Genomic DNA, 20,493 nt, shown 5'->3' with positions numbered 1-20,493 from the left:
TTTCGTACGTTAAAAATAGTTCAAGTTTCTTTGCATCCACGCGGAACAAACGGGCTTACCAAACTGTAAAGTGCATTTTAGCGTTAGTTAGGTAACTGAGATACCTACCTAGTGAACGGACATAGGCTATTGAGTAGGGTCACTCACCCCTGAAAGTTACCTCCAGCAATCGCTTGAATTATACCTATTTTTTGTTAACTTAAATACGCTGTGAGTGAGGAGGTAAAGCGATGAACGGCAAAAAAGTTAAATACCTATTGGAAACAACAGAATACAGATACTTAAGTATAGTTTATTTACGTGCATTTTTTATTGCACACTTGCACAGTTCCGCAATGGTAGTTAATTTAGGTGAAGTAAGTAAGTACTCATAATCAGCCAAAGGATGGTCGACCTGTGAATATACAGGGTGGACCCAATTAATAAGTACATTAACCCGAACGACTAAAGCCATAGTACCTTAATTATACAAAATATCGACCGGTCTGGCCTAGTGGGTAGTGACCCTGCCTATGAAGCCGATGGTCCCGGGTTCGAATCCTGGTAAGGGCATTTATTTGTATGATGATACAGATATTTGTTCCTGAGTCATGGTTGTTTTCTATATATTTAAGTATTTATATATTATATATATCGTTGTCTGAGTACCCACAACACAAGCTTTCTTGAGCTTACCGTGGGGCTCAGTCAATTTGTGTAAAAATGTCCTGTAATATTTATTTATTTATTTATCCTGCTCCAAATCGTCGGCTCATCTTGCCCTGCGATTTCCTGTAGGTATATTGTAGGCATGGTAGTATAGGTACCACTGACCTATGTGTTTTTTTTAAATGATTATCTAGTAAATTCATTGATAAAATGAGGCAACAATTACCTACTCCAGTATTAACACTTTCATTGCCTAATTATCTTCCAAGGATTCTTTTTAAATTTGAATTAATTAAATCCGTTAACGTAGGCGAATGCACTTTCGATTTCAATGTAGACGAGCTGCCGAATTAAGAATAGAGCTCATTTTATATGCTAGTTAAGATTACTTAATTGTCTTTTGTTTTAAGAAGATATGTTGTAGCATAGTTTAATAAAATAACGAAACAAAAAAACCATGTCTTAGCTCTGTTTTTATGTTTTGTTTTATTCGTTTTTCGTCAAGTTCTTCAATTAGTCCTATTCTGCTTTCGTCACTCATTCTACATTGAAAGCCACCGTCGATTATAGAATGAGTGACGAAAGCAGAATATGACTAATTTAAGAACTTGACGAAAAACGAATGGGACGACCCAAGACGATACCGTTTTTATCTACCAATTCTGCCATAATACGGTGTCCGACCACATTTGTATAAAAATAATGACATTTATGATGCCACTTCAGCAGTTTTCACGGTTAACTGAGTGCAAATTTAACTTGGTCAAACTATACCAATACAAGTGGCTCTGTGAGCTAAATGTAGACATGGCTTCACCATTTTGAAAAAAATCTGAAAACGGAATCCACGAATCTGTATAGGCAATTATCGAATCTGCTCACAATTCACTAGAATCGGTCGAGACCTGTAAACGAGAATAGAAAGGAAGGAAATTCTTGAGAGACATAGGAAATAATATTTGCACTAGCTGAAACGAAGATCTTTGCTTCGCTCGGTCACTGGTCAGTGATAATTCATTTGGCCAGTCTACTACTGACTAATTAACTACCCATTCTGTCAGATTTTGTACTAAAATTCCGTTTGGATTCGGTAGTAAATTGGCTTATCGAACTATCTTTTTATTGCAGCAATAAACTTACCCGTAGGTTTATGGATTATTAGTTATTACTGAACCCCTAATACCCCTATTCGGATATATTGTCTAGACCGCCTATAAATATTATATAGTTCGGAACACATAACTATTAGTCAATGAGTTCGAACAGTGAAATTCGGATTGTGTCAGTTACGTATTGCAGTCGTGGGCGGCTCCTGGGGGCGGCAGAAAAGGCGCGAAACGCGGCCATGAATGCTCAATGCAGTCTACCTTTATTATTGATATAGATTTATTAATTTCAACTGCATGTATAAGTATGTGTCTGCAAAAGAAATATATAAGTTTGAGCCAAGAACAAAATGTCGTCTTAAATTTAAACTAAAATCATTTCACTGAAATAAAATGTATCTTTCAAAATGTTCTATTTTGGCTTTGATACACTATATATAGCAAACCTTGGTTAAAATATGCTCTTCAAAAATTTGACAGCATTTTTGGGCCACCCTGTATAAATCGGCCTAGGTGGCAAAGACTGCAAATCCGCTACTGTTTTCAGCACTTATATACCTAGCAATGTACAAATTGCAGAAATGTTCTCGGAAATTTTGAAAGAAATTACATGAAAGAAACTTAGAAAGTTCTTTGTGAGAATGTTCCCATGAGAACTTTAACGTTTTGTGTAATATATAATATTACACGCCACATAACAGTAAAGCGGGCAGGCGAAATATTTAAAATGGCATGTGTCTACGTCGGTCTTGACACGATTAGATTGTTTATTAAATTTAAGTTCCAGAGAATATTCTTCATAGAAGTTTCGCAACTTAAGAAACTTCTCCTCGGTGCATTGCTACACTTACCTATGAACACGCTGCTAAGCTAAAATTGCAGTTTCATTTCAACTGGCGTTGATATCGTGTCTATAGATGATTGACGGTACATCTCGCCATGGGCAGTGGAGCGTACCGGCGTTAGCTGCCGACGTGCATAACAATAGGATTACGGACCGATCTAACTGCAAATAGTTAACAGCAAATACATATATAGATTTTATATAGATACACAGCCTGCTGATGTCAGTTAATAATTTTAATTAGTCAAACAGGCGTATTCTGATTTTAATAACAGGTTATGAGTTAGATCTGAATTAGTTATGGATCTAATTCGAAACCTGTTATTGAAATCAGAATACGCCTGATAGTCAGATAACATCTGAGGCGTAAAATAATTGGAATACTTATTTGTTAATGCTTGGTTTGCTGAAAAATCGGTGCCCATAGCTACCCATACGACTCATACGAGTAGTCCGTCTAATCGCGCCACTTGCATCATCTCACGAACTGAGAGTCTTTAAAGACTCTTCTGCACTTCTCTCTGTCACTGTGTCTGTCTCTGTGTCTGTCTGTCTGTCTGTCTGTCTGTCTGTCTGTCTGTCTGTCTGTCTGTCTGTCTGTCTGTCTGTCTGTGTGTGTGTGTGTGTGTGTGTGTGTGTGTTTGTGTGTGTGTGTGTCAGTCTGTATTTTCTTTCTGTTTTAAGACCAAGTTCGGCCTGGCCAGCCACATTCCCATAACAGGCGTAATCCGTAATTGTTGAGGTCGCCGTCATCGAAATCGTCGAGGAGGACTATAACTATAACTCCAGGTTTAACCGGTTAACCCCGGGTCAAAATTAATTAATTAATTAATGTTTATTCAATGCTGATCATTTTGATGATCATGTAATCTTGACCCCGGGTTAGTGGAATGGTGCAGGTGGGCATTACTTAACTTTGTACAGACTTAAACAGAACGAAGTGAGGTGGTTACTTTAAACGTCATATTTTCGTAGAGATTAGATATTAATGAATGAATGCCAATCTTTTTCATTGCAAATGCCATGTAGAGTTAGCTTGGTCCAACACTACCTAGGTATTAAAATAGTTCCGTTACTTAGATCTTGACCGACAACGCGATCGCAGGCAACCTTGAAATTTATACTAAAAATGGTAGAGTTTCCATTGTTCCCTTCTCCTAGATCTAATAGGGCTCTATTAAGAAATACTTATGGAATTCAACCCCTAAGGCAGTGAAAAGGAAGATTGAAAGTTAATACCGACTTTACGTGAAGGATTAGGCCAAAGGCCAAAGCTTGTTTTCAAATAGTCTCTTTATGGTAAGTACTTTGACTACACAAGATAAACAAGCACTTTACTACTCTATTCAGAGACTGCATCCTTGGATCAGTGAATAAACGCGTACTCAGTCAAGTTCGATGAGGACATAAAGTGCGCAGTTGGACACCATGACTCATCCTCGAGTAAAAACTGACCATAAAAACCAGTAGACACGATAGTTTTGCGGCAATTTTACTAAGACCAACTTGCACCATTCCACTGATCCGGGGTTATGCGGTTAAACCTGGAGTTACCATTGGTACAATTTGACACGTTAACGGTTTAACCGCTTAACCCTGGGTTAGTGGGATGGTACAAGTGGATGTCTAGGAAGGAGATGCCGATTATCAGCCAAAAGATGGCGTCAGTGTGCAAAAATTGTGGATTTTCACCGTTTCTCCCAAAATACAAACAGTTTCATAAGATGTGTTGATATTGGCGAAAACAATAATAGTACATTATTGTCGAGGCTCGGAAGTAGCTACTTGCAGGCTGAGGATTCGTTTTAAACGGACGACCTTGGGAGTCCGTTTAATTGAATCCGAAGCCAGCAAGTAGCCTTCCAGCCGAGTCATATATAGTGCTTTTCTCAAAAATGGTGCAAGAAATATAAATATCATAGTAATATTTTACAAAAGCAACGTTCTTACGTATATATTTTCACGTAGGTATATATTTTTATAAAAAAATAGAAGTGTATTTTTCTGCCGAAAATACGCCAACCTATTTGAGACAGCTAAATAGTCGCGGTACTAATCATCTGTTTGGCTGTTTAATGGGCCTGTGTCTTCATTTGATATGGCCATTTCAACTTTTAAAAAGTTTGGAACTCGACAAATAATGGAATTTGTATGCAACATTGCAGTCCCAAAATCGAGACTGCAATGTTTTTAACTTTTTAATTTTTTACTGACCATAAACTCCGCGCTTCGCGGCCTATTTTTTAGACGGCAAAGTCGACTTTGCCGTCCATTTTTGAGAAAAAAATATTACGTCCAAATCGAAACATTTTTACACTTAACAGTTAACCAGTGTCTTATTTCATTATAATCTTAATAGGACTGCAGAATATTGCAAATTCTTGCATTCACGCACACTTTTCTACAGAGCTTGCAACAAAATTGTAATGGCATGCTATTTTAGATAATTGATAGCTAAGTAAGAGCAGGGAATTCAATCGATCGGTCTAATACCGCAATGTATTGCGAATCGCATGCAAATATCGGTGACGTTTGGAGTGGCCATTATGTCGTGATAACAAAATGACAAGTTTGACAACTTGCATGACTAGCATGGGACTGCATGACTGTTTTTGTCGTGCGAGACAGAAAATGATATGCTGCTGTCTGTTTATATTCTTATCCTCGCTAATTATCCCGGCATTTTGCCACGGCTTATGCGAGCCTGATGGGGTCCGCTTGACAACTAATTCCCAAGAATTGAAATTTTGAATTGATTGAAGAATTAAACTAAAATCCTTGCTGTGTAGCTAAGATTATACTAGTCTGCTAGACTCAATGCTTCCCTATTATTTTATCGATTAGTCTGTAATAAATCCCCTGGGCTCTTTTAATTTTATCGTGCATTACATTGGAAATAACGGTTCCTATTCTGCAATACGGTACAAGGACGGTTCACTTTTCCAAGAAATTAAAGAGTTAATAGAACGTTTTGCAATCGGATACCACAAGTAGACAAAAACGTCGTGAAGGAACTTGATATAGGATGTAGTACCTATACTCATAATAGCCACTTTATACTTTACAACATCACTTTAATTCTAACCTGCGTTCCGGATAAAGTCACTCCGAAAGTCGTTTGGCCTTTTAGGGTTCTGTACCCAAAGGGTAAAAACGGGACCCTAATTACTAAGACTCCACCATCCGTCTGTCCGTCCGTCTGTCTGTCTGTCACCAGGCTGTATATCATGAACTGTGATAGCTAGACAGTTGAAATTTGCACAGATGTATTTCTGTTGCTATAACAATAAATACCAAAAAGACGGAACTGCGACGCTCCAGTGGGTAGCCCCGAGGTAGCATCAGGCACTAAATATACCATCTCAAATTTACAGTCAGATCGCTCTACTGCTCTATCAACATAGAACTGAGTCGAATTTAACAACTGGAACTTTTATTTTCGATTAGTCGAATGAAGAAATAAAACAAAAGAGAAATCTGATCTTCTCAGCCTCGGCTCTGCAGGCGTATTATGGATCGCTTTATCCAGGTGATAAAAACTGTCACTTTAACTCCGCGGTATAGGAAGTGACGGACACTGTTTTATCACGTTGTCACGTAGATAAAAGCGACCATCATATCCGTACTGGAAATTAAGAGTCCGAATGCAAGTCTGAAGCGCCAGACTTGTAACTTATTCGTGTTAACTCAATTCATGCGTGATTCAGAATTCATCTGAGTCACAGGTTAAAATTTACATTTCAAAAGACATACGTCGTAACCTATCCACAAAACATAAGATATTTTTATATTTTTTAAATGATGTAATCGCTAATTTTTATGATAGATTTTAGCTTTTAAGCCATAAATAATTATTATAACTACTTATTTTATATCAGTTTTGAAAAACTAAGGCGTAGGAAAATTTAACTCTACATCTTTCAATGAGGAAGTACACAGATGTAGTGCATAATTGTTTCCATCGTATTTTCTCGGACACGTTCGTATTTGTCATGCTACTTCAGTCAACCTCAATACTTTTTCTGCCGAGACTGACTGAAATAGCAAGACACGTTCGTACGTTTCCGTGAAAATACGATGGAAAATAATTAAGTAATTATGCACTAAGTACCTACATCTGTACACAATTGCAACGCTTTTCAAGGCATCTTGCTTAAGCGACAGTAAAGCACTTCGAGTTTGGCAGATTTACTTACCGCGTATTCAAATTTATCCACCTTACTATTTTAATGGAATACAACAAAGGCGATTCTCTCATTACCCTTATTCCCAAAATATATGCCTCACCATCAATACTACGTCGTATCTACAAAATAAACGAAGCAAGCAGTAGGTGGCTATGACATCATGTTTGCTCTGACACACCCGCGTATACTGTCAACGTCAATTACATGTAATCACTTTTCGCCTTATTGCATTGATATAAGACGCAAATGTGTATAGATATCTTTGACTTCAACTGTATAATTTTTATAACAAGGGTTCTTTTGATTTTGCGCTCTACTACGATCAATTAAGATAGATAATAGATTGACGGGAGCTATATTTCTTAAGATATTGTAACATCTGTGTTCATAATGCATGTATGGCTCTAGTCTAGGCCACTGCGATTGTCTTTGGCACGTTACACCGATTATATTGATTACTTGTGTATTGATATTTAAAATACTATGTTATGTAATCATGAGTATGTCGTAGTGATCATAGCATACCTATACCTGCCTATCGTAGTATTCTTATGTATATTCACTATTTTGAGTTTGTTTCACAACTACGCAGGAATCATAACAGATTAAACAGATGTGAAGACAAAACATTTCTAACTCTACATTCTCCGAGAATCGGGAAAAATGAAAACTTGATGTTGCCTAACATTGCAAGAAGATCTTCAGACATTTTTAGACAAGCAAATTCTTAGAGCATGATCCGCAGATAACTAGGGGATAGAGTTTGCAAAGTCGTCTGGTAAATCTGGAAAAGGTACAAAAGTTACCAAACCATCAAATAGCAAATAGGTAAGGTAAACGTACTAGTGCTCGACATGCTAATGCCCAATCGATGACACCTTGCTGCCACCTCTATTGACAATGACTTAAGTTTCAAGATGACATGTACTGGGACCGCGTCGAGCACCAGTACGTTTACCTTACTTATCTAAAAATCTATCTATTCGGACTATGATTGGCCAGCTTTTCGAGGTATCGAAAGGAATATGATTTATAAATTATATATAAGCTTCGATGGATTTAAGCGGTAAAAATCAGAATAAACAGAATGTTTCATTAAATTTGCTAAAACTGCAATTTTGTTTTTAGACACGCATTACGCATAGCCTCGCTTATCTGTTTGTTTAGTGTTTTAGCAGCGAGATTCTAGGTTTTGTAAACACTGTTAGCACGGTTGTAGAGACAGCGCCTAAGTGCAGTTGTTTCGCAAAATAACTTATAAAAGTTAGCCACGTTAGTACCTACGTGTAATATGTAAAACGTACATAATGCGTACAACACGTCATAAGCATAGTCGTTAAAGTTATAAAACTACCTGTGTATAATTTACTGATTTTAGGGTACAGTCAAGTGTAAAAATATGGGTGCATACAAACAATAATAGGTTTCATAGGTCTAAGGGCCACCCCACATTTAGCATCTTTCGAGCGTCGGCGTCTACAACTCTATAGCCGCTGCTCGACTCAACGTCGACGCAACTGCGCAGCGACGTCATTTTCCGTAGCGCTGACCAGACGCCGACGCTCGAAAGACGCTAAATGTGGGGTGGCCCTTAATTCGCTGACACAAGAACGATGGGACATATTTTTGAGTATGATGAGTGCATCCATATTTTTACACTGCTCAGTAGGCAGAAACTAGTAAGAAAGTTTACTTTACTTTACTGCCGTGGCGCAGCGACCCGAAGTGGATCTTGGCCTCTGACACTAAGGAACGCCATGCTTCTCTGTCTAGCGAGTTTAGTTAAGAAAGTTTTGTACTTTCATTTCGCACGTAGATCTTATTGAAAGTTAAATGAGTCGTAAACCTAAGCAAATACCGCTCTCGACAGGTTTTAGGTTAAGTATGTACCTACTTAAGATGTTTAGAATTATTTCGTTCATAATAGCACAAAGAACAACTTAGAAGAAGCTCAAGAATGCTCATTTCAATGATCTTCCTATATTACCTATATTTAAGCAAAAAAGGGATACCTCTCCAATGATGTATTTATTTAATCACAATAAATAAGTCACAATAAACTCATCCCTCTTTTTGGGAGTTATATTATACTAGCAAGAGAAAAAAACAGTATGTTTATATGGATGTCTGCCTGATACTCCTGATAGTCCACGGATAATCGACTCTTACCAAGCTGTATTAAATTGTAGAGTTCATTGTACGTATTATAAAACTATAGCGTCACTAAGCACTGACAACAATTTAATGATGACATAATTAACGCCTTTCTTTTTTGTTGCAGTGAATCAAATACGAGTAAAGTGAACGAGTCTCGAGTGCAGAGCAAACGACAGACGCCGCACCACGAGAGAGCGGTGAGTCACTGCATTAGTGCATTTATCACTTACAGGCCTATTCGGATTTCGAGATAATCACAAGATCTAGAGACGATTTAGAGATCAACTAGATCTACATTAGATATCGATTAGATGTGACTTAGATATCTAAGTCATAATTGTCGAAATAGTTCAAGAGGACCTCCAGAATCGCGGAAACGTCAAATCTGACATATCTATCTTACAAATATCTTTAAACTATCCATATCGTAACTTGTTGAAGTCTAGTAGAAATCTAATTCATTTTTCGAATCGAGCCGTTAGAGAGATCCCACACTATACCATCTCTTGAGCGTTGGTGTCTATTCAGCGCTATGGAAAATGGTATCGCTGCGCAGTTGGGCCAACGCTGCACCATCATATCCGCTCTGCAGGCCTATTATCGGATGCCTTTATCCACGTGACAAAATATCCGTCACTTTTTAACACAGCGCGATTGAACGTGACGGATACCGTTTTATCACGCTGTTACGTAGACAAGAACGACCGTCATATCCGTACTGGCCGCTTGAGATCGCAACTCCTTTATCGCTTATTACCATGGCGTCCATGGCTATCATGATATGACAAGTAAATAAGTGCGTAAAGTGACACATGACACGATAGACGATAAATGGATAATATGGTCTCTTTTTTATCATTTGTCAGCAGGTATGAAAGTACGAAAGTGACGCAATTTGTCATGACAGGTGATAAACATGCATCCATGATATTTGTGCCGGAGGATTTTTGGTTTTCGATGTTCTTGGTAGGCCCTCAGTTTATCAATTACATATTCTAGGAAAAATCAAACAACTGAAAGGAGATAGGATACCTGTTCTTATCTATGCTCAGTGAGTGATTTCATTAGTGCACTAATGAACCGACTAACGAAGCGTAGAGAACTAAGTCTGGCCAGCGACGTCAGTGAGTCGTGTCACGAGCTGTTTTTATATAAAGTACAAAAGTGCCAATTAAATGCTTTATTCGAAAACTTTTTGTTAGCCATTACAGATGTATAGTGCATAGTTTTATTATTTTCCATCGTATTTTCACGGAAATTTACGAACGTGCCTTGCTACTTTAGTCATCGGTACATAAAGTACTGACATTGGCTGAACTAGCATGACAAATACGAACGCTGCCGAAAATACGATGGAAAACAATTATGAACTATATACACCTGTAGCCCCTTGCCTTGACTCGTCACCATATTCTGTAGCAAAAGCATAGCCTTCCCTTTCCTCTGCCCAACTCCAAACTTTTAGGTAGCTAGGTTCTAGTGGTTAGCTAAGGTTTCTATAAAACCCTAACTCTCGCCAAGTTCTCCCGCAATCCTAACAAAAATCTAAAGATCAGGGGAGAACATACCCCTGAATAATGAAAGGATTTTATGCTACTACTTATAAGTCTTATAACGATAACGAGTGTAAAGAAATGATCATAGTTTTCAATTTAAAGACCCGTTAGCATCACACCGATGTTACAGTATATGACTTCATGTTACATCGAACGAGGTGATGTTTCTAAACATCCAATCTAACAGTACAATACCGCTGTGTAATAGTAATAGCCAACTTCCCACTGTCATTAAACAAAACGTAGGTACGTCTACTCTCAAAATTAATCATAGCGACAATATAATACCAATCTAACTTTGATCTGAGATTGCGTATGACTGGCTGGGACTTACAGTTCAAAATATACTAGTCTTACTCCTAGTTGAGTGTGATTCAGTACGAATAGATCTTCCACTTTAGTGTGGCATGTGGCCTACCGTACATACCAGAATAATTGGCGGTTTCCTTTTTTCGTTCTATGCAGTGATGAGTAAGTACCTAATGGAACTGGTTTGAGATGCGGCGTGCCCGTGACTCAAATGCCTAGTAAATTGCATACATAGGTTACGTGTTTCTGTGAAATAGATTTTCTCACATTGATTGGAAGGTTAAATGTTAGTTATGGCTAGAGTGATGCAGTGATACGATTTTTGAAAGTTACCTCGTTAATATAAGAAAATGGTCTGAAGGAAAGTTGAGTAAATAATTAAAAGCAAAGCAGTGGTTCATAGAGCTGGGACTACGTTCGTATTCGTAACGTCATCAGCAGAATTAGCTAAGCGAGAATCGACAACATTTTTGTCCAAAGAATAAGCGTTATTTGCGCGGTGTTTGGGTAGGTATAAGACAAGTGACTTTTAGTTTATCACGGAGATAAAATCAATTACAGCTACGCGCCTGCTGGCTTCTTAATGACTTCTGTAGCGTCTGCGAATAGATGCACATTTTTTATTACATTACCTACTTATCAGTTTTTTCTCTTGTTTCAGATTATAGGGTTCAAAGAGCCCACGACGAAACGATTCGAGACGCAACCGTAGAAGCATTCGCGGTCTCTCGAAATACTGCAAATCGCTCGGTGACGGGTCAGGCACCTCACGCTGCACTGCTCTTATCTTAGTCGTATCAAAACGAAAACTCGAATAACACCTCTATCAGTGGCCACGATAGGGGTGTACTTGTTTATATATGCATATATAAAACGGAGAAAACTGATCTCTAACGTGACGTCACAAATTTGTGATTATTTTTTATTATTATTGTTAAAAACTTGTATTCGCATTTTCGACGTGTATAGTTAGTTTTTGTACGTATTTATTGATGTTGTAAATAGAGAAAATAATATAGCCAAAATAAGTGTGACATTGCGTTAATATAACTATAATACTAGTCATTCATCTAGTGTATCTATTTATTTAAATATTATGAGTCTTGTCTGTAGAGTAATAATAAAAACTTGAAAAATTAAAGTGAATAACAGCTTACAGTAGCTACCAAAGAGTTGGGAAACACGCGGCAAACCAACAAAAAGTTTGACAACTAAATAGGCGGGAAATCGCGACCACAGTTTCTACACGTGCCACAGAGCAAATATATCGGGCTGACAACCTAATCATTCGTAACCACAGAATATAAAAACTGTATTATAACACAGAGTAAATACGTCCGACGGAAAATTGGCGGTCATAGGACATATTTTTTGAAATCAGTCGGCCACAGATAAACAATATGAGCAACGAGATAGGCAGTGGGCTGCAGAGGAGCTACAGGATGCAGGACTTTGCGTCGCCTGGCGTCATCATGAGGGAGCGCAGTTTCATTCGCCCTCAGTCGCACCATAATATGCATCATAACCAGGTAAGCTAAACCTGTTAACTGGCAATTCGTATATCTTTCAAGTCGAATGTTATTTGCACATCACGAACAGCATGTGTTACACAACAAAGGCCGCAAAAATATCTGACACAATTTTATTTGTAGAGTCATAAGAGCGTGTCACATATATTTGCAGCCTTCAAAGGGTAATATATTATTGCAGATCAGATGACGGTACTTAATTTTTTTCGTAAAAATTTGATCCTACCAAAAACATTTTCATGTAACATGTTGCCAAGACGAGACCATAAGGCTCGCACTGTCAAAAAGTTATCAGATCTCTTGTAGAGCCAAGCTTCTAAACTCCACAAGCCGTAACTTCACAATTCACAAACTCTACACCTTAGTCAAAATATGTGGCTTGGCCGTTTCGTTACTAGCTTACGCCCATGTGACGGTAGCGATACGGCCAAGTCACATATTTTGACTAAGGTGTAATCTTCAAAATAGCCTCGCGTAAATTAATGGATGCCCTCTTATGAAACTGGGCAGTAACAGTAGCCATACAACCTGACCGGCGAAAAGGAAGAGTCGAAGATCTGAGGGCCTACCATGAAAACGGCGAAATACGATAATCTAAATTTTGTTATTTGCCTCTATTGCTCTAATATGCCCTATCGCGGTAGGCCCTCTTGCTGGTGGTACTTGAGCCAAAACGTTTGGAGGCCATAACAGACGATCCTTTACGATTCTACCTTTAGGTACTTACTTGTCTTTTAATTTAAACATTCGTATCTAGATTCCTTAAGCCAGATAAGTAGTTAATAAACTATAGTGCTCATTAACACTCGAATAATTCATAATATCTATTATTCAATAACCATAAACTAATTATGCAGCGATTGTGAAGTTGATTACGTTGTATGCGTAGGCGCACGATCTAATCACCCACACGTCTGCCACCTTGTCGGCCTTTAGGTTGTTGAAATTGCATTCCTTATTAGAATTTTAGAAGTTTTTGACAGAATTGCACCTGTGTTTCTTGGTCAAAAGAACATTCATTTAAGTAGTTGTGTTAATAGGTAAAAATATCCGCGCACTTAACTGTTAAGGAGTGTAAGGTACACAACGCAATGTGCGTATTATAGCGACATCGGACGCACGTCGGAGCGACTCGACGTGCGAATCGGATGCAGTGCGCCATGCGCCGCCTAACAGGAGAATCTGGAGATACAAATGAGTATTTCAGTATAAGTATTATGCAAATGTTACTAGTGACATCTATCGTAGTAGTAGTTACCCAGACTGCTATGCTACAAATAAATTACAGACTTGTTTCGATTTTTCCTATAGGTAATAAAAAAAATACATCTATGTGAAATGAGGCGACAAGAAATTATTAATTCATTAATGATTTGATCGATTGATTTCTTGAATTCATTCAGAAAATAAGAAAATTTTAAGCCTTTTAGCAGTCACCAAAGATTGTTATTTTTAGTTTTACCACTTTTTGCATGTTGCATCAGAGCTGCTAATAAAACATTAGGTCATTTGATGGCAGCCTAGGATATTGCTAAATATTTGAACAAGCACACTATATTTGCTCATGACTCTACCTACTCAATTATACAAGAATGCTTTCAACTAATATCAACTAAAGTTTGAATATAGGTTTAGTTACTTATGCCGCCTTATACAAATAATTAAACACTATTAGAATAGTATAACTGGCTTCCATATCCATAACCTTTTCAACTAAAAAACCCGAATTATTTAAATAATTGCTTTTATCGCGTGATAAAAACCATGTAGATAGAGTTAAAAAGTATAGCTGGTCAAGCAAATCTTGTCAGTAAAAAAAGGCGCGGAATTCAAATTTTCTATGGGACGATATCCCTTCGGGCCTACATATTTCAAATTTGCCGCCTTTTTCTACTGACAAGATCTGCCTGATCAAGTATATTATAGTGTTTGAAAAAATAATATAGCCTAAGATTTTAGAGTGACCGATTGTGTGTCACTATAGACGCTAAATTCCATAATAAATTTTCATGCATGTGTTTTGTTAATTGCATTTACCATGAGATAAGGTATACAACACACTATGTTGTGACTCCACAGATGTAAAAAAAATAGTGGTATTTGGCCCAATCCCATTATAGGAGCTGTAAAACTGCATACCTCCTACCTATGATGGGACAATTTACATAATGATGCTTGCCATGCCATCATTTCATGTTTAAACAATACAGAAGTAAAATGTAGTTACAAAATATGTCAATCAGGAGGTATTCTCGGACTTCAGATAAATTAATATCGTTTTCCAAACTTTTATTTAACTTGCCCTGTTAGTTACTTCTCTCTTCTTCTTGATAGGGACACTCTTGACAGAGCGGTCGTGGTCATCATTGGAAGTCTCCCTTTGTGACACGTTTGATGGCTCGCCTCCACTCCTCCCTGACGGCTGCGCGTTTAGCGCATTCGTGCAAGGGGCCGTCCATTGCTGCCTTTATTTGGTCCGTCCACCTCATGGGCGACCTTCCTCGCGCTCGGGTACCTTCTACTCTGCCCTGCACTACCAGTCGCTCTATGGACACATCTCCACGTCGAGAAACGTGTCCAAAGAAAGTGAGGATGCGAGCTTGAACGATGGAGGATAGACGCTGCTTGATGCCGAGCTCTTGGAGTATGGAGACGTTGGTGCGGTGTTCGGTCCACGATACTCCAAGCATTCTTCGCCAGCACCACATTTCCAGGGCATCCACCCTCTTCCTCTCACTCTCCCGCAGGGTCCACGTCTCAGCGGCGTAGAGAAATATGGGGAATACGAGTGCTCTAACGAGCCGGATTTTTGTGGATTTTGTGATGTTACGATTCCGCCATATTTTTCGTAACTTGTCCATAGCGCTTCTAGTAATTGCCATACGACGTTTGATCTCGTCTACACATCCTCCGTTGTTGGAAATCAGAGCTCCCAGATATACATATGATTTTACAACGTCACAATTCGCTATGTGTGTGACTTCGGGCGAATTGTCGTTGACACGATCGATAATCATTATCTTGGTCTTACTGCGGTTGATCTTTAAACCAAATTCCAGGCTAACCCTCTCCATTCTGCGTAGCAGATCCTCCATATAGCCAGCACCAGTAGCGAATAAGGTGGTATCATCCGCGTAACGGAGGTTTGAGATCTTTAGTCCTCCGATTGCAACTCCGTCGGTCCAGTTTTCAAGGGCAGTTCTCATGATGAGCTCCGTGTAGATGTTAAACAGGAGTGGAGATATGATACACCCCTGTCTGACACCCGCACTAGGGTGGAAGTGACTCGACAGGACACCGTCCGTTCTCACCGATGCTGTTCCATCTTCATAAAGCCTACGAAGAAGGTGTACAAGATGTTTTGGTGTACCCATTTCCAGAAGAGTCTTCCAAAGCATCGGCCATTTAACGGAATCGAACGCCTTTGAGAAGTCCACGAAGCAAATATAAGTCGGCTTGTTGAATTCCCGGGCCTTTTCGATTATTTGGCGTACCGTCAGAATTTGCTCGCGGGTGCCTTTCCCTTTTACGAAGCCAGCTTGTTCCGGCGCTATCTCCCGAAACAGGAAGCTTTTGAGACGTTCGTTCAGAATGTGTAGTAATATTTTGTTAGTTACTTAGTGTGGGTCAAATCTTGGTAGCTGAATTTGAGTCACTTTTCGATTTCCGATTCAGTTGAAATTTTGTGTAAGTACGTAATTAAGTATGCAAATCGGATGATAATGCAATATTATGATAACATGGACCTGATCTGATGATGGAGACAGGAGGTGGCCATGTGAACTTTATCGCAATAAACCCTAACTAATTGTCTTCTTCTTCTTTTATCGCGACCTTTTCCCATCTACTTGGGGTCGGCCCTCCTTATCCTTCTCTTCCACTGTGCTCGGTCTTGAGCTGTGCTGGCGTCCAATCCTAATTGTTTTAGGTCTTTCTCGACCGTCGTAAGCCAAGTGGCGGGTGGCCTTCCACGTCCTCGTTTCGTCGTTGGCAAATCTTGGGCTAGCCTTACTATATGGTCCTCTGGCCGTCTTTGGATATGCCCGTACCAGCGGAGGCGGTTTTCTTTGACTTTTTCTGTGATAGGTAGAACCTTAAAGCTTCCCCTGACAAACTCATTCCGGATTTTGTCTAACCTGGTGACACCCGCAGACCAGCGAAGCATCCGCATCTCTGTTGTGTGTAGTTTGTTGAGGTGCTGTTTAGTTGTAGCCCAACATTCGGACCCATACAGCATTGCGGGACGTACAGCGGTTTTATACACATGACCTTTCGTTTTTATTGGAATTTTGGTGTCACACAGAACCCCTGTAAGTTGTCGCCATTTGAGCCAGCCAGAGTTGGTTCTATTTGTCACATCCACATCAATTTTTGCATCATTACTAATTACAGAACCGAGGTACTTAAATTGAGTTACAGTAGGTAGTTGAGTTGTCCCAATAGTGAACTTTACGCTATCGGATGTTGTGATACTGTCAAATATACATGACATGTGCTCTGTCTTCTTTCTGCTTATTCTCAGCCCATTGTCTTCGAGTGCCTCTACCCAGGAGTTGAAGTTGTGTTGAAGCTCGTCCACATCATCCGACATTAAAACAACATCGTCTGCGTATAAAATATTCCAGGGTAGTGACTTTTGGCATTTTCTTGTAAGATAGTCCAATGTTGTATTAAAAAGCAGAGGGCTGAGAGTAGAGCCTTGATGCACTCCGACCTCCAGTTCGAACCTTTCACTGATACCAGCTGGACTTAGCACCTGTGTGGTGACCGCTGTGTACATATCCTGGATTATGTTCACATAGCACTCTGGCACTAGTTGTTGTCTTAGTGCTTCCCAGATCAGGTCTCGTGGTATGTGGTCAAACGCTTTCTCCAGGTCTATGAAGATCATATGGAGATTTTTGTGGTTCGCTTTTGTCTTCTCCAACATTATTCGAACTGTCTGAATAGCGTCAGCTGTACCTTTTTGAGCCACAAAGCCACACTGATTAGGTGTTAGTGTTATGATGTTGTTTAGCCTATTGTTAATAACTCGTTCCCAGATTTTCATAGTATGTGCCATCAGTTTGATCGCTCTGTAATTGCTGCATTCTCTTACATCGCCTTTGCCCTTATAAAATGGAATTAAATAGCTATTTCTCCACGAGTTTGGTATGTTTTGACCCTGAATAAACTTATTGAACAGTCTGTATAGGAAAAGAATACCTTCTTCACCTAGGTGCTTCCAAACTTCGCTAGGTATTTCATCTGGGCCAGGTGATTTGTTGTTTTTAGAGTGTTGTATAGCTCTTTTAACCTCCTGAGGTTCGATCGCCGGGATCGGGCCATAAGTTACATTTGGACGATGATAATTGTGGTTTCTGGGATGCGTTATATTAAGAAGCTCTTTGTAGTATTCCGTCCACCTATCTTTGATATCACTATCTGTAGTTAAAAGTGTGCTTGTTTTATCGTTTATGTATTTTACCGACGAAATATCTTTTGTTTTGTTATGACGCATTCTCGCTACCTTATGGATGTTAATATCTGTGTCAGCTGACTGAAGTTTTTCATAAAATTGGCTATTTGATTCCGCCACTGCAATTGCCACCTGTCGTTTAGCGTTTTTCTTACTGGCTCGGTACGTTTCAAGATCCACTTCTTCCTGTGTGGATTGCCATTGTTTGAATGCGTCTTTCTTCGCAGAGGTGGCATCTTTAATTTTTGTGTTCCACCAGTTTGTTTCCTTGTTAGGACCTTTTCTACTTCTTGTTCTTCCGAGATGTTTTTCCGCTGCCGTTATGCAGGTATTCTCAAAGTTACTCCACATTTCGTTCGCTGAAAGGTTTTCACCGTCGTTCAAATTAAGGTGATCTATAAGGTCCTTTAAAAAGAGTTGTCCTGCTGGCTTGGTTATATCGCTCCACTTGATCTTGGGTATTAGTTTCTTACTCAGATTAATAGCTTTTGGCAGTTTATAGACCGCTACCAGAAGTCTATGTTGGGTTGTCAGTGGCTCACCAGGGATGATCTTACAGTCTTTGTATTTTCCCAAATTGATACGTCTTGTTAGCATGTAGTCGATTTGAGTACTATATCCGCCACTTTTGTAAGAAATTAAGTGGGTTTCTTTTTTCTTAAAGAAGGTGTTTACTATGGCTAGATCGTAAGTGGACGCGAACTGCAGTATGGTTTCTCCATCTTTGTTTCTTGTACCATATCCGAATCCACCATGCCATCTTTCATAATCTGTACTTCTTGTGCCAACGTGACCATTCAGATCTCCTCCCAGATGTAGCATTTCACAAGGTGGAATTGCAGTAATAAGATTATGTAGGTCTTCCCAAAATGCCTCCTTTTCGGTGTCGGAACAGCCCGTTTGTGGTGCATATGCTGATACAATATTGAAGCAAGGCTGGTTCTCCAACGCTATTTTCACTAACATTAATCTGTCGCTGACCCTCTCAACTTTAATAAGTCTATTGGTCAAATCCTCCGACAGGACAATGCCTATGCCATTTCTGTTCGCCATGGATCCATTATATAAAAGCTTATACCCTTCGCCGATCTGTCTTGATTTTGACCCTTTCCACCTGGTCTCTTGAACACAACATGCATCTATTTTCCTTCTTTTAAGGACGTCGCTGAGTTCAGCACTTCTGCCTGTCATAGACCCAACATTCCATGTGGCCAATCGTAGAGATGCGCTTGTGTAACTTCGACCGTCGCTTCCGGGGGACGCCCTAGCATAGCAGCCTCGATCGTCGCTTGAGGGGGACGCCCTAGTGGTTAAACGTGTTCCTTTAACTTTCACTTTCATTAGGATAAGGAGATTTGTAGTGGCTTTGTAGTTTTACGGCCGGTTGCCACCTGACGCCAAGGCAGTAATCCTTCTTAGGACTGCGAGCGCCGCCGTTGGACAGTGATTGTCTCCTCCGCCGCCGACTCTTTTGCATTGTCCTGCCTGACAACACAACTCCAACACTGACCTAGGTCCCTTATCCTCAGGGTTAGCTCAGTCCTGGGCCCCTCCCCCCATAGCCAGGCGCCTATTTAGATGGCGGCGCCAACTCGCCATGTCACAGCGTCGTTATCGGACATTGTGAGTTTTTCCTGGAGATGCGCATGCCACTGCGCAACCCACCCACATCCTGATGACCCTGCCGCCTCGGTCCGGGACTGCTTATTTGGTATTGAAAATAACCTTATTCGCAGCTATCCTATATACTATAGGATGATTCCACTATCCGCCACCTGTGGACCCGGTAGTTAGCTGAGGCTCGCCACTACTATACTATATATTAGAATTGTCTCGATGGATCTAATACAATAATAATTGGCTGTGGAAAGAAAAATACATTCAGCGATAAAAGTTTATACCAAAACTTGATTTTTTTGCCATAACTTATTCCCCATTTTAATATTTTATACTGATAGAGCAATGTCTATTATAGGGGGCCCATTACTGGATCCACGTCCATTACCGGGGGCCCATTACTGGAGCTTTGGTGTCCATGACTGGAGAAAAAAGACATAGTTTTAATTTGTTAAGTATGTGGAAACTCATTGCAGTATCTTTGATACAACACGTCTAAAACATGAAAGACGGATAGGACTTTCATCTTTTAACACGCTAAGCGGTAGACCATTTACATGTATAAGGGAAATATCATAAATACTCCAAATTTCCTCTTAAATGTCCCATGACTGGTGCTGCTACTATAACTGTTTGCTTTTTAAAACATTTACTAAAGACTTAAAACGAATATCATAATTTCAGATCGGTCGATGATGCAGATTCTATCCGCAATCTAGCGATAAAAATAAAACGTGACAATCCTTTACTGATGAATAATCTGGCATTTATTTTACAGTTTCCGAATAACGGGAAGCGGCGGAGCATGATTCTGACCAACGCCAAGGGCAAACCCACGCTGGAGATATACAGACCCCCAGGTTCGTTCATATTTAGACTATAGACAATAGTTATTGTTTTACAAGGGGGCAAAGTTGTTGTTTAACCGCTCGTGCTAATATTGATACCCGAGCAAGCGAAAGATTCCAATATCGAAAAATGGAATCTTGAGCGTTGCGAGGGTTTCAAAGCACGAGGGTTAAACAAAATTTGCCCCCGAGTGAAACACAAAATTTTTCACCACACCAACCCGAAAAGAATAT

General features: G+C 39.5%; 1 protein-coding gene and 1 long non-coding RNA gene across 3 annotated transcripts in view; one reads left to right on the top strand and one right to left on the bottom strand.

Moving 5' to 3' along the window:
• The window catches only part of LOC134670038 (uncharacterized), a 139,044-nt gene that overhangs the window by 90,137 nt on the left and 28,414 nt on the right, over positions 1-20,493 (bottom strand). The window lies entirely within an intron of this gene.
• LOC134670011 (CBP80/20-dependent translation initiation factor) overlaps positions 1-20,493 on the top strand; it is a 48,515-nt gene that overhangs the window by 649 nt on the left and 27,373 nt on the right. For both annotated transcript variants that reach the window (XM_063527677.1, XM_063527676.1), the window contains exons 2-4: positions 9,067-9,139; positions 11,469-12,336; positions 20,190-20,271. In XM_063527677.1, the coding sequence (XP_063383747.1) occupies positions 12,208-12,336; positions 20,190-20,271 (211 nt within the window). In that variant the 5' untranslated portion in view covers positions 9,067-9,139; positions 11,469-12,207. The remainder of the gene's footprint in view (positions 1-9,066; positions 9,140-11,468; positions 12,337-20,189; positions 20,272-20,493) is intronic.

This window comes from Cydia fagiglandana, chromosome 13 (assembly GCF_963556715.1).
Source record: "Cydia fagiglandana chromosome 13, ilCydFagi1.1, whole genome shotgun sequence".
Lineage (NCBI taxonomy): Eukaryota > Metazoa > Arthropoda > Insecta > Lepidoptera > Tortricidae > Cydia > Cydia fagiglandana.
Note: the sequence above shows the minus strand (reverse complement) of the source record. Positions and strands in the feature narration are given on the sequence as shown.